The sequence below is a fragment of the Zonotrichia leucophrys genome, chromosome 5, assembly GCF_028769735.1.
Source record: "Zonotrichia leucophrys gambelii isolate GWCS_2022_RI chromosome 5, RI_Zleu_2.0, whole genome shotgun sequence".
NCBI classification, from domain to species: Eukaryota; Metazoa; Chordata; class Aves; order Passeriformes; family Passerellidae; genus Zonotrichia; species Zonotrichia leucophrys.
In genome coordinates, this window is record NC_088175.1 from 7,750,991 (window position 1) to 7,778,518 (window position 27,528).

Sequence of the window (27,528 nt, forward strand, 5' to 3'; positions counted from 1 at the left end):
GAAAAGAAGGGAAAGGGGGCGAGGGTTGGTGGAAGAGGAGGGGGGGATAAAGTGAGACAGAGGGGGAAAGGGAGGGTTTTTTCGTTTTGATTTTTGGAAATGAGGAGACTGATAAGGAAGAAGGGAGAATAAGGGAGGGACAAAAAAGAGGGGAGGATCGGCCCCCCAACACATCCCCCAAACCAGTGCAGCTCTCCAGGGCGATGCCAGTGTAATGCCAGGGCAATGTCCCGCGCAAGCAGGGAAACCCGCAGCATTGTCACAAAGAGAGATTATCACACGTAAGTTTGAACTTGGAAACAACCGAGCCGAAATCGAGAAGCAAAAATTAGGGAAGGGGAGGAAGCGGTTGGGGAGGGGGGTGTGTGTGGGGGGAAACTCCAGGAGCAACAAAGCTGGTAAATGACTTCAGAGAGAGGGAGAGGAGAAGGGAATTAAAGAGGGGAGGGGGGTGTGCGCTGGGGGGGATGGGCTGGGGGTGGAGGGGGGGAGAAGCCCGAAGTTTGCCGTTGCGTTTTTGCAGCGGTGCGGAGGTGAGGCGGCCGGGCGGGCGGGAGGGCAGGCGGCGTGCGGCGGGGAAGGGGCGGCGGCGGGCGGGCGCGGCGCGGGGCTCTCCGGGCAGCGGCTGCGGGCGCGGGGGGCGCGGAGCGGGCAGGGCGCTGCTCCGGGCCGGGCCGGGCCGCCCCGCCGGGGCTCCGCTCCTCGTGCCCCGCTCCGGGGGCAGCGCGGGGCGGTGGAAAAGTTGGCCGAGAGCCTCGCCTCGGCGTGACAGCCGCGGAGGGTGGGGGAGGAGGATCAAGGTGGGCAGCGAGGGAGGGAGACGCGGAACGGCCGGGGGGGACTTAGCGGGAAGCACATGGAGACGCCGGGCCGGCGGCGCGGGGCCGAGCCCCCCGGCACCGCAGCGCGGGGCAGGTAGACGGCCAGCTGCGCCCTGCCCGCCCCAGGTGCAGCGCCGGCGGGGGAAAAGCGCTCTGCGAAGCGCGGGGCAAGGCAGAACCAGCTCGGCTGGGGCTAGAGGCAGGGCAGGGGCTGCGAGGGGCCGGCTGCGGGCCGGAGTGTCCGTCGGTGGCGGGGGGCGCGGGGAAAGCCGAGTCGGGCACCGGGGATGGAGTGCACGAAATGCGGGTCGGGAGCTCGCCTGCGGGGCAGGAGTGGAGGCTGCACTTTGCTGAAGCTCCCATTGTAAGTGAAAATACACACATATACTCCCACCCGCCGCCCCCCCCCCCCCAAAAAAAAGGGAAGGAAAAAATAGAGCGGGGGGGGGGAGGGAAAGAGGCATCCCCCCTCCCCCCAGCGCCAGAATCCCCCTCCTCCCCGTTCCCACCCCTACAGCTCCGGGAGAGGGACGAGTGCCTGCAGGCAGAGTAGGGGGCAGGTCCCCGAGCGGGAGCCCCGCTCCGCTGCTCCCGTCCCCGGGGGCCTGTGCCGAGCGGCGGGGGGGAAATGTGGGGCGCCTCCCGGGGCGAGCGGCCCCCAGCGCCCCGCGCTGCTCCGCCGCCTCCGGGCACGGCGAAGGGGGAGGTCAGGGGGGTCCCCATCTCCCCCCTATAGCAAAGGACAAGTTTGGGGGGTAGTAAAAAAACGCCCGGCGAGCCCGGCCGGACCCCGGCCCCCCCCGGCCCGCAGGACGAGTCCGCAAGTTGTTGTGCTGCGGGGGGCGGCGGCTCGCACGGAGCCAGCCCGGGGCTGAGCCTGAGCCGCGGCGGATCCGAATATTTATGTTGAGATTTTAAAAAATTTAAATAAATAAATAAAATATTTCCCCGGCTTCTCTCCCCTCCCCTGAAAGCCAAGAATAGGAGCCATCTGCCAGGAGCATTTGGTGCTTGCGAGCTCCTCTCTTTCTTTGTTACCGGTGATAAATTTCTGTTTGTAAGATTTCCTTGGGAATCGAGATATATATGTGTGTATAATTTTTCCACCTCCATTGGGATTTTCTTTTCATAGCGGAGGGCTGTTGGGGGACGGTTTGAGTTCTGAAATATAAAATTCTTTCGCTGTTTCTGTATTTTTTTTCATATATATATATATATATATATATAAAAATATATACATTCATACATATGTGTATATATATAATATGTATTTTTAAATGTGCGTCTTTATTTTCTAAAAAGTACCCCTCACCCCACCTCCAGCCCATCAGCTGGTGGAACCTTGATGAAGATGCATCTGGTACTCAGCTTTTTCTGGGGGGGTTGTTTTTAATTCATTGTTATTTTGGAACCAGATTTGCATCACCATAAAAGGTGGATTCCCCCCTTCCTCAACTTCCTCCCCTTCATTAATTGCATTTTTGATTTTAACCATCCAGTCTGGAAAATGTCTTATCCTTTTTGTTGATGCCTTCTTATTTTGCCCTCCTTTCTGTTTTTAAATTCTTTTTAAAAGAAAAAGCATCAACAGCCACCTAAATCGCCCAGTGTAATTTCTCCCACTTGTTTTCTGTCTCACTTGCGAGGAGATGTGGGGTGTTGAAAGGGGGTGTGCGGAAAATCTGTTTTGTTGTGCACGTCTGAATTTGTTTCAATGGGTGAAACATTTCTTTTCTCGCCGCTGTTGCTGCTGGGGAGGGGGGGAAGGGGGGTGGAGAAGAGAGTCAGGTAGGTCTGTTATTCCAATTTGATCTCCTTTTCCGATCGCTTTACTTGAAGGTAAATAATGAGGCAGGAGAGTATTCAAAGGTGCCGAGGAGCTGCGCGTACAATGGGTTTAGCGGGAAGGCTGGGGGAGGAATGGAGAGCAGAGCAGTACGAGCTTCCCTCCCTCCCCTCCTGTATTTATCTATCTCTCCATCCCGAGGAAGCTGGCGGAGAAATCAGGCTGCATACTGAACAGAGGCAGGAAAAACCGAAGGTATCCAGGGGAAGGAGGTGGTGGGAGGCGGGGGGGAGCTGCAGCGTGGGGCTGGGCTGGGGAGCAGGAGCAGGAACAGGAGCGCAGGCATTTCAGCATTTTTGCATTTCAGCGCACAGGTCTGAGCCTCAGCTGCAGCCTTGCACGAGAGGGGGTCGCAGCCTCTGCACTCCTTGGCAAGTGTCATTCATGGGGGAAAAGCAGCCAGGCTGTGTCCTCTCTAAAGGGGAGTTTGGAAAGTAGTGGGCAAACAGAATAGGGAACCAAAGCACTTACAACAGAGTCAAGCCCAAGCCAAGCCCCCAAAGCCAGGATGAAGTGATACTGTTTTCAGAAATCTTGTTTTTATATCGTGTTTAGCATGGGCTCTTTTTGCCCTGTCTCCCTTTTTAGCATCTGTAAGGGGAGCTGCACTTCAGGATGGATTGGAGGTCTCTGCCAGGCAAGGAAAGATGGGGAGAGAGACAGAGAGAGGGAAGGGCTTTCTGACACTGTTCAGCTGGAGTTTATTTGGTTGCCTCCACTTGGTGTTTGGAGAAACGTTTATGTCCTGAGTGTAAGACAAACAAACTCAAAAAGGAGAGAAAGTGCAATGTTGCTGTGCTCCAGAGTTGCAGCATCTCATTAGCACAGTGGTCTTTGAGGCTGCAAAACGGAGTGGCCTGCCTGTGTTTGCCAGGCTCACCCAGGCAGCCTTGTAACTGTGTGTGAGCAGGACAAAAGAAAGAGGTGAAACACATGGAGAGGGAAAAGCAAATCTGCACCTTTCTCCACTGCTGGTGGACAGAGCAAACTTGGCAGCCAGGCTCATTTAAATGGGTGGACAATGCAAAAGAGCTGATTATGTACAGGAGAGGAGGCTGAAGTGTTGAGCTGCTCTGTGCAAAGACATGTTATTTTGGTTCTGTTCAAATTGCTGATTTTCCAGCTTAAGATCTTCCATTTTTAACTTAAGAAATCTGTTTTCAAACTAGCCCTGCATTTTGCATTTGAAGGAAATGTGAAAGGCAAGAGCATGTGAAAAGCTCGCTGGTAGCAGTTTTGCAGAAGGCGGCAAAGCTGGAACATTTCTCTAGAGCAGCAGCAAAGATTGAGAGGGAAAGGCACAGAAAAATCATACAATTCCAGGCAGAGAACCAGGTTTCCCAAGACAGGTCTTCAGTACCTGGTCAACAGGTTTCCTAGGAAGAGCAATAATTTCCTGTATCACTTTGTTTTGTACGTAGTCATTAAAAATCATAACAAAAACCCCTATGATTTTTTGCATGTCAAAGTTTTGCAAATTGCTCCAAGGAGCTTCTCTTAAAATGCATTTAGATTTAGTGCAATTAACGCACTTTCCCTGCAGAACAAAACCCACACCAATGTAATCAACTCTAATACAAAGGGAATGTAAGCTGTGACTGAAGAATTAGAGAGGAAATTACTATTATTTTAAGGATGGATGACTTTTTCATAATACCTGCATGGCTGTGCACAGAAAAGCACAGCATTTTAAAAGACATCTCATGTGTTTACTTTAAATAGGACAGGGGAAAATAAAGGTTGTATGCTGTCGACTTCCAGGTTGTCTTTCATTTGAATATATTTGTATTGGACTTACAAAATAAGTCAAAAGAATACTGGCACATTTTCATAGTTTATGTTCTTTAAAAATATTTTTTAAAACTGCTGCAGAGTAACTAGGTTGTGCCTGTGGGTTGTTCTGCCCTTTTCGGTTGGTGTGTCCGGTGGCTTAAATAGATATACAGTGGGTGAGAAAACATTTTGCAGTTTTTTTTTCTGGTCGGCAGATGCAGAGCATATTTTGTCAGGCTTATTTAAATACTGAGAAATAAAACTCTTTAAGATTCCACAAACTGGCTGCCTTTAATAGAAATGGTGGGAGCCCTTGTTTTGCACAAAATGCGTGTTTCTCTGCAGAACAAAGGGTTGTCTTGTGGCATATTTGGCAATAATTATGACTTAGAGAAGTGTGCGCTGGAAGAAGTAGTACAAATTTTTGATATCATTTATAGACTCTGCTTGACTTCAGCTGCCCATCCCAGGGCTGAGCTGGCTGCGAGCAAACCTCTCTTGCTTCCAAAACGCCTCGCACATTATATTCAGCTCGTCTTCCGCATTTCCTACCTGGATCCCTTTGCCCTTTGTGTTGTTTGTTGATAGAAAACACTTTCCAAAATAAACTTCGGCGGCTGCCGGAGCCTGCCGCGCGTCCCGGCCGCCAGTGGCGGGGCTTGGCGACTAGGGGGAGCTCCCAGCCCGTGCGATGGCCGCGATGGCCGCGCCGCGGGACGCGCGGGATGCGCCGCCGAGCCCGCACCGCCGCCCGCCGCGCACCGCGCTCCCGGCGCGCCCGCCGTAAAGTTGTGCTATTGATTTCCGTGCCGAGATCTAGCCGAGAGAGGCTGACAGCGAGACGAGTCTGTTTTTTAACTAAATCGCGGCTGATTAATTGACTCGGGCGGACAGGGGTTTTAATTAAAATTAGTTTTTAACGGTGCTTTTTATTGTCAACAGACAGTGTTTAAATTCTCAATTTTGTTGTTGTCAGATAGTGATGGGGGTAATGATACCTGCACATGAGTGAGTTCCTGCCTGGTGGGGAGTAGGGGGAACCCAGGGAGATCTGTATGTTTGTTCCAGTGGATGTGAAAACACAGAGTGAAGAAGCTGGAGTTGTAGGGCAAGATGTGTGCAGCAACAAAGCAGGCACACATATACAGAAATTGGCTTCTATTACATATCAGAAAGCCGCATGTACTTCTGCAGAGAGGATTTGATATGAGACAGTTTAACGTACTTTGATCCTTAGAGCAAACTATCGGTAGTTCCTGCAAAAGAAAATAAGCATTCTTTCTTTTCTAGAGGAATAAACACAAAATCACATCTGTCACGTAGAAGTTGCTGCTGAGCAGCTCACGGGTTTCTCCGACGGGCTCGTGCTGTTCTCTGCTGCAGTCGGCTTGCGTGTCGTGGGCAGACTTTAGCAGGACATTTTCCTGCCCAAATGTATAATTTAGTGGCGTGTACACGGGGAACTTTGGATATGTGTTTCACTCATCCTGAGAACTCCATCGAGTTACAGCACTATTAACACAGGAGAAGCGTCTTCTTACTTTTAGGGTGCAATATGTGCATGGAGGTTATCCTATGACAGGAAAGTGCGCTTTATTCTAACCTTCAAGAGAAGTAAATTAGGTCAGACAAAGGATCAGGGCTGTCATCAGCTGTACAGAAACCCTTCACTCTTGGGTAGAGAGGACCAGTAATTTATCTGATGATTTCTCTACTTCATTTAATGTTTGAATTGAGGTAGTTGGAAGCGTATAGACAGCAGCCAGCTCATTTGACAGACTGGTTAGCTGTACAGCACAGTGCCTGGGCCGTTGCTGATGCTTAGTGTTGCACAGCCATGGGGAAAACCTTCCCTCCTCCCCTCCCAAAACCTCAGACTTCACTTACTGTGGCTTTCCTTCCATTGCATGATTGTTAACTTTTATCAAGAGAAACAACTATCCCTCTCCCCTCCTCCCTTTCCTCTACCCACCAAGTGCACACACACACACACACACACACGCTCCCCTTCCTCTCGCTCCCTCCTCTGCCTCGCACCCTTCCCACTCCCTCAGGTCGAAGCCTGGTGGAAAAGCCTCCCTGCGGAGACCTGTTACCCCAAAATGGCTCTCAGCCTCCTCGCCAGAGCATTTCCTACTCTTTGGTTGCAGTTTGGTTTCTCTAGGGTTGCAGTGCAGCTGTTGGTTGAATTTAGCCTCCCTTCAGTGCCGTCCAGAGAAAGCATGTGGAAAAATAAAGAGTGACTGGGGTTTACCCACATGCTTTAAAGTTAGCAATTCCACTGAAGCACTTGGTGAAGCATCAGCCTCGTCTGTAGATGGATTTATATGTATGTATCTTTTTAATGAGGGAGGGAAAAGGCATCAATAACTGCGTGCATTGATAAATGCATGATTCATTCAGCTGCTTGTACTATAGCACCTTCCTCCTCGGTGTTTATTTACTTTTTTAAAATGTATCTGGGCAGGCTGCACACCATTTCTCGGCACTCAGCTGCAGCCTCAGAGGCTCCTGAACATCAGTTAAATTTTCTTGCTGTCTGCCCTGCTTCTCAAAAAGCTGTTGCTTGCTCAGTGCTGTAGACCCTTGCTGGAGCTTTAAGTAGCAGCTTATTTCTTTGCTTTTCTTTTTTTTTTCTTTGCTTTTCTTTTTTTTTCTTTTTCTTTTTTTTTCAAAGGATATATAAAAAATGCCTAAAGCAGGCTATTCGAAAACAAATTAAAGTAGAGGGACACACTTCATGCATTGCAGGCACGCGCCAGTAGAAGGGGGTTAGAAGAATATAATCATTTTACTGGCAAAAGTGACACCAGATCGGGGATTTGATTAATGGTGCAGCATTCACAGGGACTTAGTTCTGTATTTTTGACATATGCAAGTCTTTTGTGTAGTTGCCTCAGTGCAAGAAATTCCGTTTTGTTTTTTTCCTGGAGCAGCTGATAATTTGTATGTGTGCTGGATATGCCCAAGGTACTTTCCAAAGACTAAGCACTAGACAGCACAGTACAAAAAAGGAATCCAAAGTTAAGGGAGAGGAAAAAAACATACTGGTTTACTTAACTTTTTTATGACCCCTTTTACTAAGCCACTGGAAGAAGCCATAAATTTGCTGAATGTTATAATGAGTATGCTTCAATGAAAGTAAAAAAAAAAAAGGCTTAAGAAAATCGTATATGAGCAACAGTGTGCCATAAACAATTGAAAAATGCAGTCTCTTTTGAGTCTGATATTTAAGAAAAGAACAGATCTGTTGTGTGTTTAATACATGCTCAGAACTAATTACTTAATTTTGATCATGCCTTTTAAATCCTTGGGTAAGAATCTCTGCTTCCAGTATTCTTTTCTATGCCAGTTGAAAGCCTGTACCCAAATACCGCTCCTTCTCCTTTTGTGGCACCCAGCACTCCTTTCTCTCCTTGGTTGTCGTTTAGTTTTAAATAAAACAAATGTATTCACTGGGGAACAAAGAGTGCTTTTATATCACATCATCACATCCCATTTTATCTGCAGAGATTTACAGCTTCTGCAGTCTATAGAAGAGCCTATATATTTTCTGCTTTCAAAAGCAGTAAATATTTTTTTATGAATGTATCGTTTACTTAAGAGATACACTACTATCTTCCGTAACACAGTACATAGTTTCTGAAGAAATAACATCTGACAAGTGTTGGAGATTTGTGCAGATTCTTGTCTTTTGTCCTATTTGTGTTCTGGCGTGGTTATTATGTCATTTTCCTCCTTCTTTTCCCTAAATCCTGATGTGTTGAGTGTCTCTTTGTGGCAACGCTTGTGGTTGTTCTGCCTCAGGTGTGTAGGGTTAAACTGCTGTGAGGGTTAAACTGCTTTCTGAGAGATTCGGCTTTCTTCAGAAGGTGTCTGAGGTAGCAGTGCTGCAGCACATCCTTCCCCTCGCAGCCCTCTGCGGGTGCCGAAGCCTTGGAGTGGCCGGGTCATGTCGTGCACCCTCCGAGCCCCGCCGGTGCCGGTGCCGGTGCGGTGCCGAGGGGCTGCCTCTCCATCCCGCCCCGGGCCCCGCACCTGCCGCGCTCCGCTGCCGCCCGCACCTGGCGCCGGGGACGGGACGGGACCGCGGCTCTGCGGCCGCAGCGGGGCCGCGCTCGCACGGCACGGAGGGGCACAGCCTCGCCCGCCGCTGCTCCGCTGCCTTTGTGCACTCTGCACACATGCCGGAGAAGTGAGGCACCGTGCGGTCCCCTGTGTTTTGGGGGCTTCTCCATCGAGTTGTCTCTTTCGGCAAACTCAGCCTCAGATTTGTATTTAGGAAAAAAAACTAAATACCACAAACAACTGCTTTGCAGTCTTCAGAAAAATTAAAAACTGGTGTCCGATAAGCGGTGCCTGGTACCGCTGAGTGTGATGTTGCTGGTGCAATATGTAGGCGTAATCTCAACTGTGCACCTTGTGGCTGCAGGGAGCTGCTGGGATGCTCTGGAAGAAGGTTATTGATAAACTTCGACGGCAAAGAGCCGTGCTGCCCGCTCTGAGCAGCTTTAGTCTTTGTGCAGCAAGGATCCTGACACCGATCTCGGTGATAACCCAGCCTGAGAGCGTGTGATTCGAGCTACTTTCCGTTAAGCATGTTGATGTTACAGTAAATGTGACATGTGGGTGTTGATTGAAGGGACATAATTTTCAGGCCTGCTTTGGGCCAACACCCTGAAGAGCAAGTCAGTCCTTTGTGCTTGCTCCCCAACTAGTCTGAGCTCTCTCTGGCTGTACCTTCAAGACAGCAGTGACTGAGGAGAACAGAGCACTTGACGTGCTGCAGCACATTTCTAGGCAGTATCCTGTACCTGGCTACCAGGAGATGTGTCTCTATGGTGGACTCAGCTCCCCCAGCTTGTCCCAGAGAAGAGTGGCCCCGGGAGTAGCCTGTACCTTGTCCCCCAGGTGGGCACAAGGGTGGGCAGTGGCTGTGGCAGGGTGCTGGGGCAGGCAGGGCACCCAGCAGCACCTCTGCAGCGAAGGCACTGGCAGTGCTTGCCTCCACCACCCCGTTATTGATTTGTGCAGAAAGCAGCCACGGGGGGGAAGTTTCCCATGCAACACTTTGGCCCCACACCAAAACATTTCCTCTGCCCCCTTTGCCTCATTTTGATACTGTAGAACAAGAAAAATAAGGAAAAGAATAGGTTGGCAACTTTTAGATCCTTTCTTACCCTGGTTCTGCAAAGCAATAAAAAGACAAGAAAATAAATGATTGCTGTCTGGACCCAGCCTCACCCAAACTCTGTGAACAAGCATCCACGGGCTGTCCTTTAAAGCCTTGGAAATGACTTTTAGCAAAACAGTCTTTTCCACTATTAATGGGTAAGATTTTGAGACAACTGACAGGCAGAAATTAGTTAGCATTTGCATTCACTTTAATACTGGGCATGAGAGCATTGTTTGCATGGGGCACATATGCTCTAATGATGTCACCACGCTGGAGCAGGAGTGCTGGTGGCTTTGTGACAGTGTCTTTATGGAATTAAGAGCTTTGTCCACTGTATTTTGGTGTGGTAGACAGCCAGAGACTTTGGAGATGCTGCTTAGAGTCCAGTCAGCAAGTGTAACACTTTTTTTTTTGAGTAAAGCAAATTATTTAGATTGTCCGGTTGCTTTAATTTCAGAAAGCCATCACATAACAACTGTGTCACTCATGTCCCCAAAGATTGCCCATTGCCAACTCACAGTGCTCCCTAGGCAGGCAGTGCCAAGGCAATGCTCTGTGTAGGAATCTCTGGATGCAGGGAAAATACTGGGCACACCTTAACACGCCTGAAAGAACCAGGGCACGAGTCCTGGCTGGAAATAGCTCATTTGCTTTTTTTTTACTTTTCCCATGTAAGCGACATGAGATGTTTTCCCTCCTCCTATTTTGTGTGGCCTAATTTCTCCTTCTTAAAAATAAAAATTAATTTAAAATAAATACTTGTGAATAAACACCCTCCTACCTCTAAACCCATCTACCAACAACAGCAATAAAACCACAGAGTTAAATTCAAATAATGTGAAGCGACTCATTTTAAACCCACAGACACAAGCAGAGTCAGAACTTTAGATTGAGACTGGCCTAAATTGCCCCACTGGTATTAAAGGGCTCCTTAAACAGCCTAAGATCTTGGCTGTTGTATTAACCAGGCATGACCCAATGCGTTATGGGCTGGACTCGCAGGCTTTTTTCTCTTTCCCTTTGTGGGTTTTAAATCTCTCCTGTAATGTTACTTGAATGTAGGTTTTTAATGGCTTAATTGAGTTGTCAATAGGAAGCCTTTTCTTTCTTGTTTTTTTTTTTTTTTTTAATTCTGAGTAAAAAAAATAAATGCAAATTGACATGGATAAAATGCATTTGAAGATCTATTCAGTATTTTGTTTTTCATTCTTTTATGTCTGTTTTCCATGTTGTGAATAAGGGGATGTAATATAGCTTTCGCATTGTTGGGTGAATAGCTGGTCGCATGATTGATGATTTATTAAGCTCAAATCAGAAATAGAGTTGAGTAAAAAAAAAGTCTTTTGATAGTTTGAAACCCAATTACTACTGATCATGAGGGCTCGGCGTACCAAGAAAACGAAAAGCTGATTTTTGGTGATGTGACGACTGCCAAAATATGAAGGAATACCAGATGTTATTTTAAAAAAGTGCCATTGCAGAGTCCTTGGAAAGAGAGAGTGAGCGAGTGTAAGCGAATAGGCATATGTGGATTTAACTAATATTCAAATGAAGTGTAGAACTGAAAAGAAAGAATTCATAAGAGTATAGCTGTTCAAACCTCCTTCATGTTTCCACAGACTCCTGGTCAGGACCCTTATCAATTGCAGCAATTTTGCTACATTTTCAGAAGAGCACGATCTAAATCACAGGCAAAAAAAATAAATCCTCACATCAAAAATATAATAAAATTGAGATCCATGCTTTCTTTATATTTGTTACATATATATAAATGCCAAAATTCAGCCTTTGTAATTTAAGACACAGACTTTAATCAAAAGGCTTTACAGGAATGTTAGTGAAAGTAGTAACAAGCATTTTTCCCCCGTGCCATCTTTTATTCTTACGACCCTTGGTTCAGTTCCTGTTTTCGTGTTGTCTTTTCCAGCTCTTTGTCCCATCTCTCACTTGTGTATCTTCGTGCCTGTGTGTGCCTCTCTGTACAGTTTTTTTAAATATTTTGACACACTCTTCCCCCTTAATAGGAATTCTGGCCACAAATTGCGTGCACGTTTCTAAAAGACCCTTTTCACAGTCCTTTTCTTTTGGCTCTAAAATGATGTATATGTAATTGGTAATTAAGGTGCAAGCTCTCTTCAATATAAACAATATTGCTCAATGTTAGATCATTAAAGGGAACTGCAGCACTAAATAATTACCTTTTGCATCGTGACACACTCTTCGCAGGTATCCGCTCCCTTCCCCAGCAGTGCCTTTTCAGCACAGGGTTATAGTCACATTTTCACTAAGGCAAGGAGACATCTTTTCATGATATAAATTGGTGAATTAATTGCTTAGCATTGTCTTCAAACTCCTTTTAAACCTAGATTAAGAGGAAAACGGTAATTAATGATTTTCAGAGTGGGTGAGTTGGGAAGCATAAGCCTCCTTGTGCCCATGGCTGGCTCCAGCAGGATGGTCCATGCCTGGGCACTGCTCTGGGGTCCCCGTCCTTTTCTGCCGCCGCTGCTGCTGCCGCTCTCTGCTTTGCTGCTAGAGAGCTCTGATGCAACTTGTAATACAGCTGGTAGATATGCTGATCGGTTATTTATTCTGGAAGGCAGAAATGGGAGTGATTCCGTTTCTAAACTACCTTTTTTCGAGGCTTAACCATTTTTGTTGCCAGGCAATGCATTCTACCTTCTACCTCTTGCCTCTTGCCCCTTTTCTATATGTTTCTTGCTTTTTTATTTTTTTTTGTTTTGTTTTTAGTTTTTTTTTTTTTTAATTGCTGTAGAGTGGGACAAAAATCCTTTTGTTTTCAGAGTGGAGAAGAGCCCAGGTCTGAATTATGACATCTGCCTATCACAGTCTTACTTCTTTGAGATATTCGTGTTACTTACTTTTCCCAGGAAATCCATGAGGAAACTAATAGAGAACGTTTTTCCTCCTATTCCTTTAATCCTGATTCGATTAGAGGTCTCAGTCACTGATTTACATACTGTTAGTTCCTCTGTTTTGTTTAGTCCAAATCCTATAGTCCTTGCAGAGGCAAACCAGCCTTAGGCAAAAGTCAGTGGAAATTTTGCCTGAGTAAAGTCCAAAGTTTGTATGATTTGGCATTTACATGGCAGAATAAGAGAAAACAAACAAAAAACCATATTTTGCCCCAAAAATGGATTGTGATCCACAATTATTTTATAGTATAAAAATTATCTTCTAAATACTGATTTAAAACTTACTGCGTTTTATTAATTGTGACATGAAAAGTTGCATATTTCCTAGAAACTGATTCAAGTCACCCAGAAATTCTTTCCCAGTCTTTGGGGGTAAAGGTAGGAAATTCAACACATCTGTGGACAAGATTTAAACAAAAAAACTTTTATTAGCCTATGTAGCAATGGCAGGGTTTTTGGCATTGGAAAAATAGAGTGGAATATTTCAGGCTCAGCCAATATTCCAGTGTGTTAAATAAGTGCCTCATTCCCTTTCCCACTGTACACAGTTTTGAAACCCCTTAACTGCTCATGAGACCATACCCTGCTTGTGTTAGTCTTGCTAGTAGTTTTTTTGTAATTTCTGCTAATGGGTGGTCATTTAATCTTGCTGGTAACTCTGTAATGGGACAAGGTGATACTAATTTTGTATGTCGTGGGGAGCCCAGTCCTGCTAGTTGGGTGCATAAAAGCTTTTCCCCTCTCCTTGAAAAAGAAGCAAAGACTTGGGTGCATAAGCTTTGCTGGATGGGGCCTTGGCCAGATGGCTGGGAGACGCAGAGGGAATGAGAAGGTGGGATAAAAAGAGAGGAACTATTTCAGAATGTGACTCGGGGCTCGAACGCTTGCAAAATGGCTCTTTGCTGATATCCTTGCAGTGCTGGCAGCAGTGGGAAGGAGCTGTCAAGAAAGCTATGCCAGGTCAGCCTTTCCATTTTGTTTCAGGCAGGCTTGGTTGCAAAATATATTGAAATCATTCTGGGAGAGCGGAAAAGCTGAAAAATAAAAGAAAGATCTAATCAGGCTTGGCTCCTTTGAGGGGGGTGCGGGGAGGCTGGGCCTCTGGTGATGCATCCTTCAGAGTCTGTGAACACTCAAAGCAATCTCTTTCTCTTTTCCCCTCGCCCCTTTCCTCCCTCTTTCTCCTTGTCCATGCAAAGCAGAGGCTGACCATGTGGAACCGGCGCTGGCCGACGAGGACGAGAGCCTGGCAATAGCAGACCCAGGCGGCATCGGCATCGCCGCAGGCGGGACAGACCCCGACCTGCTCACCTGCGGACAGTGCCAGATGAACTTCCCGCTGGGAGACATCTTGGTTTTTATAGAGCACAAGAGAAAACAGTGCAATGGCACTGGTGGTGTCTGCTATGAAAAGAGCATGGATAAGAGCAGCCCTCCCCCCTCCTCACGCGCCGAGCTCAGGAAAGTGTCAGAGCCAGTGGAAATCGGGATCCAAGTCACACCCGATGAAGAAGACCGTCTTCTCACGCCTACAAAAGGAATTTGCCCCAAGCAGGAGAACATTGCAGGTACAGCACGTTTTACACTCAATCAACTTGCCTAGGTAATCTTTTAACTAGAGTCCTTTAGAAAGTGCCATGAAACAGGCTTCAGCAACACGTCTTTATAGGTGCCATCCATCTGGAGGATCCTCACGGCTCTGCAGGGCTGTCCATGCCCTGTTTAATTCTTTGTAGCTGTCTGTGCAGGGCCAACTGCTGGAGAAAGGGCCTCTCAGGCAGCTGGAAGAGCTAAGGGGCAGTCTGTACATCTGGCAAAAGGCAGAAAGTTTGGGTCAGAAAACATTTCAGGAGCATCCTTAAGCAAGTAGCAGTGGCAGAGGGATAGGAGACTTTGTTGAGGTGCCCAGTTCAGTCCTGTTCCAGATACCCTTTGTCACATGCAGACTCACTGGGAAGGGCTGCATCTTGACACTAGGAAAAATCCTCTTCCCATTGACTGGTAGTGGAAAGAAGATTTTTTTTTTTTTTTGTGAGGGCTAAAGCAGGGTTTCATTAAATCCTTTATTTTTCATTCCCTGGGGTAGATGTCAGCTTCCTGGCCTGCACTGCTGCCTGTGCTGCCTGTCCTGGGTCTGTTTAGATGGCTTGGGTCGGGTGGGTAACACCTCCACTCTCATGCACACCCCAAAGAGATCTTCTGAATAAGGATACAAGAGCACAGGCTGGCCTGGGTGAGCAAATTGCAGGCATTTCTTTTTCTAAAACTCTCACATGTGGTGAAGTTAACGTTCATTCAGTGGGCCTTCCCCCCTCAGACGTGGGCAGGCAGGTGATGATTATCCACCTAGGTGAGGTGGTGTGCAGTGGTTCCTGCAGAGTGCCTGGCATGGGGTTGCTTCCATCAAGCAGGGTGTTTTTCCCCTCTGCAGTGGTGAAAGGATGACTCTCCTCCCTGCTAGTGAGTGGGGGTTTTATGTTACACAGCAGGATCTCCCCTCAAACAGGCCTTTTTTGTTCAAACCAACTGCATCCCATACAGAGGACCAGTGACAATCTGCCTTTGCTGCCACTATCCCGATTTATCTAGGAATTGTCCTATGGGATTAGATCTGACAGTCCAGGATCCCGCCTGTGGCAGAGATGCTCCCATGAGGGGATCCCCAGAAGACAGGTGAGAGGCTCCATCTTTACAACTGAAGCTTAAGAGATTTCTGCCTTTAGTGTTGGAGATGTCTGAGCCAGTCCCCAGCATCTCTGACAGGCTTGGGCATTGCATCAGTGAGGGTGTGGGCTTTAAAATTATGCAGGCTTCAGACTCTTTTAGGACAGGGCATACAATGCCCATTGACTACACTGTTTCCTTCTAAGAGTATTTTTTGGGGTGCAGCCACCACCCTGACATGGGGCGGCTGTCAGCTCTGGGAGCATTAGCTGTGGCAGGCCCGTGCTGCAGCATTGGAAGCAAACCTACCGTGAGACCTGACCCCATCTTTTCCTCATCCTTTTTCAGCTCTCCTCATCCTTTTGCAGTCGTGAATACATTTCTTGGTAGGGATGATTACATCATGGTGTAGCAGATTTGAGGGCTAGATTTCCTTTCCATTTGGTAGGAGCAGAAGGGAAATATTCAGGACCTTCCCTCGCCTGCTGAAGGCTGCCTGAGTGGTGCTGAGCACTCCCAAAAGCTGTTGATCTCTGTGCAAGCTGATGGCGCTCAGCCCCTTGCAGAGGGTGTGCAGTGCTTAGTAAGGCTGGTTTAGGAGAGCTCTGCTGCAGTTGCCGTCCAGAGCTCATCTCTTACTAATCTCTGTCCAAGTTCAGTCTACAGTACCTCAGTGGTTACTCCCAGAGCAGAGGGTGCTGTCCCATCCCAGCTTCTGGGGGTCAGCAACAACATAACCAAAGCTTTTGCCATGCAGAAAATCTGCTGGGAGGTCATGAAGGAGATGTTCACATGTGGAAAAGGCATAAAAAAAATTAAAAGCCAATCTGGAGCACCTAATCTCTTTCAGACTAAACTGAATATCAAATGAAAAATATGTAGGAAAGATTTTGAATTGAGAAAAATAAAAGGGTTTATCATTTGATTGGCATTTTCTCAGCAGTGCATGGAGATAGGGACATCCACTAAACAGTGCTGTAATAATACTTTCTCAATTAGGAGCCCAGCTCTGAGATAAAAAGGTGCAGTGTCCTTCCATATTTTTTTTAATAGCAGCGGATAGTTTTCAATAGTAGGATAAAAGCCTCACATTACAGCCATGGAGGGTAGCCATGAAAAACCCACAGAAGTCATTCACTGGAAAGGCTTTAGTGGGATATACCAAACCCCTTATTTATATTTCAATAGAAAGGCTTTCTGCATTAGCCAAGAAAATCAGAATCTGCATTTAACATTAAAGGTATTTCCCAGTGAGCGGCTGTAGAGCATTGTTGTTAGATTTGTTAAAAAAAGAGACTAAATACGATTTCATAAAAGGGAAACTTAATCTCTAAGGCAGCTTTCTCCTACCCTGCCACCCCCTCTCTTTATTTTTTTATTTTTTTTGTAATAATGCAACAGCCTACAGTATTTTTACTTTATATGTGACGAAAGATATTCTTAGCCTTTCTGTACTGCGACAGGAAGAATGAATTTCTTTATTCCACCAAGAAATATGTAAAATAATCCCTTAGAAGTATGGGGAGATATGTTTGTTCAAAGCATTTAAAATGTTATTTTAATCAAAGGCACAAAACACTCTACATGCTGTGTCAGCTAAAGGAGACCATTACATTTTAACAGCAAATCATGTTCTTTTTCCCCCTCCTAGCCAGCCCCCCCCCTTTGAAACTAACTTTTTTTTTATTAAATAAAAAGGCGAAAAAGATTAAAGAATAAAAAAAAAAACTTCAGTGGCTCAAATGTATAAAGTAATTTAATATGGTGGAAGCATTAATTATTTTAGCTTAATTGAATTCTGAGGACTGCAGTAGTTGCATTTTTGTAGACAAGCTCTGTTTATTATTTCTTTGTGTAGATTAACAGTAAAGGAAACATAGATAACTTTCAGTTATTTATTGTAAAATAAATGTGTCAATTCATGTGTAAAGCAAGCTGTTCAAAGATAATTGAGTCTTTATATTTGAAGAGGGAAACCAGAAATCACCCACTCGCCACTCTGGCTCCCTGAAATATGCTGCCACCACTGCTGTCCTCGAAGAGGTTTCAGCTCCTCTCCTTGATCCTGTGTTATTCTTGCAGACCTTCTTATTTGGTCAGAATGATTTGTAAAGCCTTCTGTGGTGTGACTAAGCCACCAGACCTTGCAGCTTCCCAAGGCTGAATGCTCTGAGGGTATGTCAAGTGCTGAGCTTGGCTCTGCCATTGTACCTCTCGTAGCTCTGGGTGTGAGGATATTGGGATGCAGAAACCGCGCTCACTATTCATCCTGGCACAGCATGCTCCTCAGGTCTTTCTTCCTCTCTTTTCTTTATTTTCTTGGTAGCTCTTCTTGCCCCAGTCACTGAATGCCTCTTGACCACACAACAGACCTTGTGCTGCTTTGAGGGACACGTTGAGGCAGAACTCAGGAGCCCACGAGAATTTTTATGTATGCAACACAAATCTCCGACAGACATTTCTATATTCCAGTGGAAACAAAGGCAACTTTGTCTCTGCAATCAGCTTTTAAAGATCTTCTGATAATGAAATCTGTCATCTCTCCCTGACTGGTAACTTGCAAATCCAAGTTTTGGAGGTGTTTTCATTTAGTTACCACTGTCCGTAAGATGTGTGGTAGCATGTCAGCTGGCACTGGGAGGACGTGACTTGCTTAGGAGCAGTCTGCCCTGTGAAGGTTTTTTTTTTTCTGTTTTTCAAATTGGCTGACCTGTTTGAGAATCAGTTCTGCCTCTTGTACAGAGGGTGTGATAGTATCGAAGAGATGTACCAGATTGTTGCACAGCAAAACATAACCAGGCCAATGAGTTGGCAAGCAGTTATCGGTCACTGCTTCTTTTATTTCACTGCTGGCAGGTATTTTGGAAAAAAATAGACTGCTGTTGTATTTTATACCTCTTTTTATCTTTCATATTTATCAGATCTTGGGCATAACCAGGTGACCTGTCCTGGCTGAAGAATGACCTGGGAAGGTTCTCCCACTGTCGTTTCACTGATGGTATCTCATCTCTTACCCGTGGCCCCGTGGTCTGTTTGTTAGCAGGATTCTCTGAAACTTAAAGTCAAAAAAAAGTACCAGCCAGCTTGATTTTAATGCTGAGTCATTTTCATGCTGAGCACCCCAGCAAAGAGAAGAGAGCCTCTGTGGAGCAGGCACTACTTGGACCAGACCTTCTCCAGATCCAGATACACAGGCAGATCTGCACCTTCAGGCCAGCAGATCTTCACAAACATATAACTACAGCAGCAGCACAGGTTCACTAAGGTGGTGAGCTAATTCTTGCAAAGATAGTGCTAGGAGAGGGGAGAGGGGTGATTGGAATTCCTCATTCATCCTGTCCTGGCCAGCAGTGCTGGGCTCCATACATTGTACTAGATGTACATCATGAAAAAAGGCTCCCTGTCAGAGGCAGGATTTAACTGCAACCCCTGCTCCATGAATGTTCATTTCAGGCTTTTGAATGGTAAAACTGCCAGTGAGAGAAACTAAATAACTCGCATGTGCTGGAAGCCAGAGATAAACACCGCTGCAGGTTGCCATGAAATGGGCTATTTGATATATTTAGAATTGTTATTTTTCTCCAAATTAAGATTAGTTAAATCCATGTGTGTTGTGTGAGTGACTGTTAACTCAATGGCATGGATTATCCTTTTTTCAAATCTTGACAGCTAATTATTATTGCTGCCTACCCTGAGACATTCTCTTACAATGTACCATTATGGACCCGTGCACCCACATTTAACTGCAGGACTCAGACAGCCGGCGTGATGCCTTCACACGTGCGGGGAGGGAAAGGAGAGCTGAAACAGCCCAAGGACTGCCACGGTGACATCAGGCAGGTTGGGAAGAGGTGCTCTGAAGCTGAGCTGGAGCAGGGCTTGGTGGCTGTCCCCTTCCCAAGGCTGTCATGGCACCAGGTGCTGCTACCAGAACCTCCCTGCGGTAATGGCTCTTGCAGGGGTGACTTCTAAAAGCGAGGTGAGGAGAAAACAATACGTGAAGAAAAAGAGGCTTCTAGAAGTATGTGGTGACAGTGCTTGAGAAACTCAGCTGCAATCCTTTTCATGAGGCTTTTCCAGGCTTGTTTCTGCCTTTGAATTTGCTAGGGTTTTCCTGAGTGCAGAGGAGTTACCTGGTCACCTCCTCCTACTCCTTTGCTGCTTCAGCAGGTATTTAGCAACACATTTTGCTAATTGGTGTTGCTGAACAGTAAGGGGAGGACACATGACACAAGGAAGGTGTCAACTGACAGTGCCCTGAGAGTGGGTTAACGAGCAAGCTTCCAGCCCCTGGGACCTTGTTGAGGTCCTTGCTGGGGTGTGGAGAGAAAAACAAGCAGGGTGATCTCACCCAGAGCCCTGCTTGCACCTGCTTGGGTGGGGGTGGAGGGCATGCCTGGGGAGCTTGGCTCTCCTCTGGGGACAAGGCACCCTGAGCCCACAGCAGCAGCCTGCAGTGGCAGCTGCCCTCCCTGGTTTGCCGAGGCTTCCAGCTTCAGCAAGGGCTGCTGAAATGTTGGTGGCTTACAGTTCTAAGGCTGCTGGTGGAGGTCAGCACGGGGCTCTCCAAGGAACAGGGTTGTGCCCTGTGGGAGGTCCTAGGAGAGGGCAGTGTGGAGGGTGCCTGTCAGCACGCCACCCCCAGGGCTGCAGCCGCAGGGCAGCGGTTCCAGTGTCTCTCACCAAGGCAGCAAGTCACCAAGGCGACCCTGCTAACCCCGGCAAGAGTTAAAGGTGAGAAACCTGCCAGTTACAAAACTCTTCCTTCCCCTTGCTTGAACTGCACCACACCCTGGGGCCCCACTCCAGCACCTCAGCTCAGACCCAGCCCGAGGCCACCAACCACCCTCTCCCTGCTGCCACCTCAGCTTGTCCCAGTTGTGTCCTGCCCAGGGTCTGGCCCTGCCAGGCACCAAGACTTTTGTGGCATCTGCCAGTAAAGAGTGAAATTAATCACACTGAGTTTCAAAAGCAGATAAAAAAAAATACTGAGCATATTATGCTTTTGATTCTCCCTGCTGATCTTCGCTTTTTGTTTTGTTCTTCTCACCATCCCATTTTTCAAAGTTATCCTCTGTGCCCTGTGTGTGGTTAGGAGAATTCCCACAAGGCTGCAGGAGTGGTGGGGGTCCAGTCTACCCTGCTGTGCCCCTGTTTCACCTGGGGTAATTCCCCTGAAACCAGCAGGACCCTGCTGGATTGGCCGGGTGGCACAAGGGAGGACCTGCCCCCGAGTGCATGGTGTGCCGTACTGAGAAACAGGAGCTTGCCGCTGTTATTTCTCTCTCTCTAATCTCTTCTAGTCATAGTCATCTTCAGTTTTATGAGTGACAATGCTGGGTAAAACCTTTCCGACAGAAGTGCCATTTTGCAGGCTGATGAGAGGGGATTTAAGAAGGTCATTCAGTACACACAGCTGGTCTTCTTGCTCTGGGGTGAATGCATGTGAGGAGTCACTCTTTAAGAGCAAAACTTGCTTGTTGTACCACGTTGGCACTGCTGTTAGCCTCTTTTAATTCAATGGAAGAACTCTGGACTTACTCAGAGTTAAAACTCACTAAAAATGTCACCCAACAAAGTGGCTTTTTGGCCCTTATTTAAATCCTTTTGTGAAATTACTTGGGTCATGTGCCCAGAAACTGTATGCGTATCTGGTTATTATTAACCATGCAAAGATTGGTAGATTTTCATAGGCAACAGTAACAGTGAATGGTGAAAAGACACTGTTCAGCCAGCCATTCCTCATTTTTCTTGACAACTTTGTGAGCAACTTTTAAGAGCAAAGTAAAAGTAGTGCCCAACCAGCTTGTGGACTGCTTTGGCATTTGTGTGGATGCGATAAATAGCAATATGCTCGTGCTTGTTGTAGTGTTGACTGCAAGGAAGAATTTGTATGTGTTTGCACGGGAATTTTGGATTGGGATATAGCTAAAGGAAAGCTGGATGTGTGGAAGTATTATAAATGACAAAAGCTGTCTCCAACAATGCTGTTCTCCAATGCTGGATAAATACTTAAAGGCACAGAAGTGGTTCCTTTGCTTGAGCAGGACAACAATGTTGCTATAGCATGAGGTTGTCTCCCTTCATGTGTTTTCCATAGATTGTTTTTCTTTCTCAGCCAGTGTTTGAACTGTGCTGCCTATACACACAGTGACCAAATCAGCTGTGACATAAAGGTTGAACCTTTCTAGGTTTTTTCTGAGATTGGAACATTTTTCTATCATAACTGGAGAAAAAAAAGCCCAACTCTGTGAAGTAATCATACTTTTTGTGCAAGAAAGGCTTGGATTTCTATGTCATGTCACATAACTTCAAAGGGCATAGACTTGGGGCTGACTTTCAGCACTGGCTTCAGTGTCCGAGTGGGAAGATGGGAGCCTGCAGGGTAAGAAATAGAGGAGAGAGGCCAGGTATAGAAATAAAATCATTTTTCTCAGCAGAAAATCCTAGAAGCCAGGAGAAACTGGGTAACTCTTGTCTTGGGAGATGCGTGTGCTCTCTCCAATGAGAACATCCTTTTCTGCATGGTTTCTTTTCCCCATTCCCTCCCACCCTCCAAATGGTAATTGGTGGGCCGTGCAGTAGAAATGTTATTAAAAAAAAAAAAAAAAGAAGAAAAACTGGGTGGGTGGGGTATCTAGGGATTTGGTGTCTAAGCTCAGGAGTTAAGCCGGAAATCCCAGAGATGTAATGAAAACAAAACGGACTTTTCACTCGCGCTGTGGCATTCTGGCAGTGAGAACGCTTTCGTGAGCCAATGTTTTCATTGTAGGTTTTCTCGAGAGAAGTAGTGGAAATGAATCGTTAACCCCTTAACAGGAATGAATGTGGTTGCCGCAGTGAGGAGAGGAGAGCTGTCTTGGCTCCTAGCTGCTGTGTTGCAGAGCTCGGGGGTGTGTGTATGTTTGTGTGTAGTGGGCAAGGTGGGGTAGATACTGCTTGTAAGGAGTTTAATAACGTTAATGGCAGATGTGAAGTGGTTACTTAGTGGTTGTTGTTTTTTTCTCTTTGCATGTACGCCTTTGCAGAAAGATTCAAGTGTGATCGGCACAAACCACTGTTAAGCCCAACAGCTCTTAAACTCTCTCCTTCTTCTGGCATTTGGTAGCATATTTCTTGAGCAAGAAAAGGGGGACACTGCTCACTGGTCCCTCGGCAGAGTCATAAAATCTGCAGATGGAAAAGACCTACCAAGTAGCAGACCCCAGTTTTCTTGGAAAGCGGAAGTACAGGATGTGTGTCTGTAGCAGGCATGCTACGTATATAGCTTTAAATGTCCAGCAGTCTTGGATGGTGTGCAGCCTCACAGGAGTCAGCCTCTTCTTTAAAATTAAGGGAGTTTGGAGAGGAAGAGAGCTGGGAGTGATTAATCTAATTTACCTTAACAGCCACTTTTGGTGACAAGATCTTGTATCCTTGTCCTCCATGTTGTGATTAAGCTGCATCTTATTTCACTATTTTATTTCATGTTTTGATCACTGCTGGCACTTACCCTGTTTCTCTCTCCATTCTCTCGTTAGGGTAATTTATCTGCATGTATTCTTGCAAGCGGTACAGAGCATCAGCCCTTCTGCTCTAGTTAAAGAGCATCTCATCTACCTTTTACCATCTTGGAAGAGCAATTAAAATCGTTATAGACCTTCTTCCAGCTGCCCCAGACCCTGCAGTCCGGCCCTTGCATGCAGGTTGTGGGGCTCTCTGTGCTGTGCAGCCTTTGGATGTAATTGCATAGCTGCTGCAAAGGGCTGTGTCTCTGCAGCTGACCTTGCTCAGCGCATCTGGCCTCTGAATAGATGTTTGCCTTCTTTCTTCCCACTTTGACAGCTCCCCCCCTCTGCACTCCAGCCCCTCGCTCTGCTCCAGCCCGCTCCTTGTCTCTTGTGCTGGGAAAGCACGGTGGCAGCAAGGTATTTGTGGCTGAGACTGCCTTGCCGGTGAGGAGAGCTTGAGGAAAGCATCAGTTCTCCTGCACAGCCCTGTTTGGAGAGGGGAAAAATAAGAAAGGATGCTGTTGAATAAATGATGGTTCTACATGGTTTTTTATACCACACTGCTTTTGTAATGGTCATTTAGACAAGGTGGAGTGGTGGGGGAGAAGAGAACAAGATGAGGCTGCAGACAAGGATTAAACAGCCGTCTTCCTCTTTTAAGACATTTATTATTTTCAGAGTCAAACCTGTAGTCAGCTAATGTAACTGTAAAAGTCTCCTTTGAATTATTGCCGAGGTGCTCTGAAGTCTTCTATTAGAGCTGATGTACTTGTGTGCAGACAAAATCCAGATTTGAACTTAGCACCTACTTGTTTTATTTTCCTTATTAAAACAACTTCTGGTTCATTTTTTCCTTTCAAGACCCACTTTTTGTTTCCCGTTTTCGAGACTACCCTATTACTAGCTCATAAAAAGAGTTAGAAACTGAAGGGAAGTTTCCTGAGCAAGAAGGAATTTTTTTTTCTTCTGTTTTTTTTTTTTTTCTTCCCCCTATGTCTTGGCCTGGAGCCAACCTGTCTTTCAACAAGTAGAGAGCCATTCCAAGTCGAAATTTATAGAGCAGAGTCCAGGTTCAAGGGCTGAAGCCCGCCAACAGCTCCAGTCTCTTTGTTACTGATTAATTCTGCAAGCGGTTCAGCTGGTTTGCTCACTTCTGCCCGCTCTTCACAGCACCGCCGCACTTCCGAGCCGCCTGCCGCTGCTCGCCTCCGCTGCTTTTCACCAGGGCTTATCCCCTCATTGTATAGCATCCCCCCCAAACGTCTTTTAACCCCATGCAGTTCAAACTGCAGTGAGTTGACTTTTTGGCAAAAATTACAAAACATCCTTTCCCTCTTTCCTCCACTTTTTTTTTCTTTTTTCCTTTTTTTTTTTTTTTTTTTTTTTCCCCTGACAGCTGATTTTAAATGTCTGGAGCTTCCCATTTCACTTCAGCTCATATTAATGATTGCTTCTTGGCATCAGTTGGAACCCAAGTTCCCAGGTTTTAATTAGTTTACTCAAATGCACACAGTGGAGCAAAATAGTTTCTTTCAGCTTTACCTGCAAAGGATGTTTCCTGTCTCAGCGAGGGGGTTTTCCTCATGGAGGGATTTGAAAGGCAGAAGTTTTCAAGTAGTCTCAATATGAGGCCCCGCAAGAGCGAGTGTGGGAGGTGAGGGGGAGAAAATGAGAAAATGAGAGAGAGAAAAAAAAAAAAAAACCAAACAAAAAACTAAACCAAAATAGATTTTGGGAAAGTACCTTGAAATGAGGATGGTCCCAATCCTGCAACAAACTGGATGTCAAGGCACAGCCTTACTGACGTCAATAGGGGTTTTGCCATTGGCTTGGGCCGGATTCCATCCTTAGCTGCACCGAGCCGTAGGTGCGCCAGCGGCCCTCTGCAGTCAGCGGGATTACTGATGTGCACAAAGTTAAGCATGTCTGTAAGCGTTGGCAGGATTAAGATCTGTGCTGGTATTTTCAGACCAAGTGAAATGCATGTGGGAGTTTTTTAAAGAAGAAAGTGCATGGGAGTTTTAAAAAAGGGAGAATATAGCCGAGCCTGCCATTTTTAAGTGCCTTGGGGAAAAACCTGGGTTGCTATTAAAAATATCGGAGGACTAATGTGTTACTAATTGTGACACAATTAACTTCTTAAAAGTATTTGATTGTGAGTCCCAAGAAAATAAAAAGATGGAGATGAACAGCTAGAAATTCAGGCCTGTGTTTCAGTTAAAACATTTCTTTTCCATTAACTAGAAATAAAAGCAAGCCTAGAGGTTCACTTTACCATGCCTCTTGGTTACTTTGTTCCTAGAAGTCTACTTTTTAGTGGGTTATTTAAAGGATTAAAAAAACAACAACACAGAAAAGAAGCTCAAACCCAGTAGCTGTCTGAGACCCCGTATGTGGCTTTACCACACAGCTCTTAAATTCTTGTTTAAACATTTCTCAAGAGCTATTTCTTGGGAAGTAAAAATGTGTGCTGTTTGTCTCTAGCAGATTAAAAGTTTACCTTTAATGTGACAGCTTCTCAAATCTAGTGTCAGAAACATGCCTCTATTTTATGGTATTATGAAACAGGTCTGGAGCAGAAACAACATATTTAAGTAAGAGAGAATGAGATAGAATTTGTGGGTTTCTTTCTTTAGTCGTTTATAACCAGAAACCTTTTCTCTGTCTGTCTCTGAAACTTTTGTTCATGCAAGTGGCCAACACATGTAAACCACACTTTGAAATTTAACAGTTAACCTTAAAAAATATTAAGTTCAGCAAAATGGCTTCTTTTTTTCTTTTTTTTTTTTTTTTTGTAATCTACAGACAGCTCTTTGTAATGATCTGGCAGAGGAATCTAAAGTTGGTTGGATTTTTTTTTTCTCCAAAACATTTGTAATTTTAGCAGTAGAAAACTGAAGCACACCCGAGCTCTGAGAAGGCTCTTTCACATCTGCCTCCGCCTGTGTGCTGATTCCCTGGGGTCCCATTTATAACAATCTAACAAGATAGAATCTGCCTTTGAGTATCAGTAAATATGGCTAAAGATCACAAAACTGTACTCATAATTGTTCAAGACTTAAAGGCAGAATATAGTGTTTGATTAATGTTTATGGTGCAGGGTCTTTTTGCAAGAAGGAAGTTAAAATGGTAAGCCCCCAAAACTTCCTAAAAAACCCCTGAACACCCACTCTAGCTCCCAGACTCCACTGGAGGATGTTACCCTCATTGTGCCAAGTTCATCATTTAAGATGATGCACATTATTTTTGATTTTGAAACTGATTGAGGATTCCTGGTTGGGGCTGATTCTCCAGTGGGATGCACAACATGATTTTCTGTTAGCAGTGCTAGTACACAGGAGCAAAAAGACATTTTTACTGGCCACCAGAAGCACCCATCCCTTCAGGGAGCTTTTGACAATGCATTGTCTTGGACTGGCCTCAGCCTTACCATGTCTGCTGCTGTTCGGGTAAGGAAAAGCACCCTCAATCCTCAACGCTCCCAATCTGACAGTAACATTCATTTGAAATAATTCGGTAAGGGAGGTCAAGGATGAAGTCAGTGGTGGTTGGAGGCCCCTAGCAGAGGCACCTGCTTGTTTTGGAAGGACTGACCAGCAGGATTGATGCAGTCTGTGGGCTGGGGCCTTGGGGCTGCTTGGGCAAGGGTTTTTTCCGGCAGCTGGCAGCTTGCAACAGGCGTTACCGGGTGGGGCAATTCTCTGGTTGTCCTCACTCTGTCTGCAGGAAGCTTGGGAACAGCTATTGTCTTCACTTTTGGGAGACTTCCCTGCTATCTGGAAAGGTTTACTTCTTTGAGAGATAGTGAGTGGAGAATACAATACATATGTATCTGTTTTTCTTTCATTAGCTCTTTTAAGATGCTTGTTTAAATGTGTTTTCTTTGCTCTTCAAATGGTAGATGTCAGTGTTTCAAGTATCACTGCTAACAAAAAAATAATTAAAAAAATAGATCTTTGAAAATGCCCATGCCAGGACTTTGTTAAAATTCTGGTCTAGAAATGGCAGGGATCACTCTGGAAATGCACAAAGAGATGATGTGAGGAAGAGTCAATGCTAGCCTGTGTTTAGGGCTGGTGCCTCTCAGAGGCTTCTGCCAGAGCAGGTCCTGGAAGGAGCCAGTGGTGGGGCTGGATGGTGGCCAGGGTGCCTAGGGAATGTGCTGAGAGAGTGGCTGTGACTTTTGCAGTGAAAATCCCATGATTTGGGGAATGGGGTAAGGGTACAGAGAGAAAACCAGGAAGGGCAGATGTGTGTATGCTCCAGTGGAGTTTGTTCCTCACTGAGGAGGCTATGGCCTTGAGGGTGAGACACTAACTGGGGTGTGCAGAGAACTGTGCTAGCAGAAATACCACCCCACCATGCCATGATGGGAGAACCCTGGCACTTCCAGAACCACACTGAAATACCTCTGTTTCCCACCCTCCTGTTCCTATGTTTCTCCCAGCCCTGGCTGTGTGATGACAGTGCAGAGCAGAGCCTAAACCCTGTCCCCCATAACCCTTCTGTAGGACAGGCTGGCGTGGTTTGATGGGTGAAGCACAGGGGACCATCAGCCCTTTTTCCCACCCTGCAGCCTCAGCTTTGTTCCTGACAGGGGAACAAGTCCAGGAATTTTTAGTGCTAGTTGCTGTTGGTTTTAACTCTCCCATGTCTTTGCCAGCACCAGCTTTGAGACGCCCACAGGAGATATGCACTCTCATTTCCCAGGAGGCAGAAAAGATTGTGAATGGGTTTGTTTTCCAAAGTGCCCAGCTGCGTTCAGCAGGGACCTGGGGCAGCCTGCAGTGCTCAGCACCCTTCTGGATGAGGCCACAGGTGC

The 27,528-nt window shown here is 46.1% G+C and overlaps 1 protein-coding gene across 3 annotated transcripts in view; it reads left to right on the top strand.

Annotated features, from left to right (window-relative positions):
* BCL11B (BCL11 transcription factor B) overlaps positions 1-27,528 on the top strand; it is a 96,698-nt gene that overhangs the window by 5,745 nt on the left and 63,425 nt on the right. For 2 of the 3 annotated variants that reach the window (XM_064715232.1, XM_064715234.1), the window contains exon 2: positions 13,755-14,120. In XM_064715232.1, coding sequence (XP_064571302.1) covers positions 13,755-14,120 — 366 coding nt within the window. Of the gene's footprint in view, positions 1-2,762; positions 2,863-13,754; positions 14,121-27,528 lie in introns of those variants that run through there. The other variant, XM_064715233.1, reaches the window with a different exon arrangement.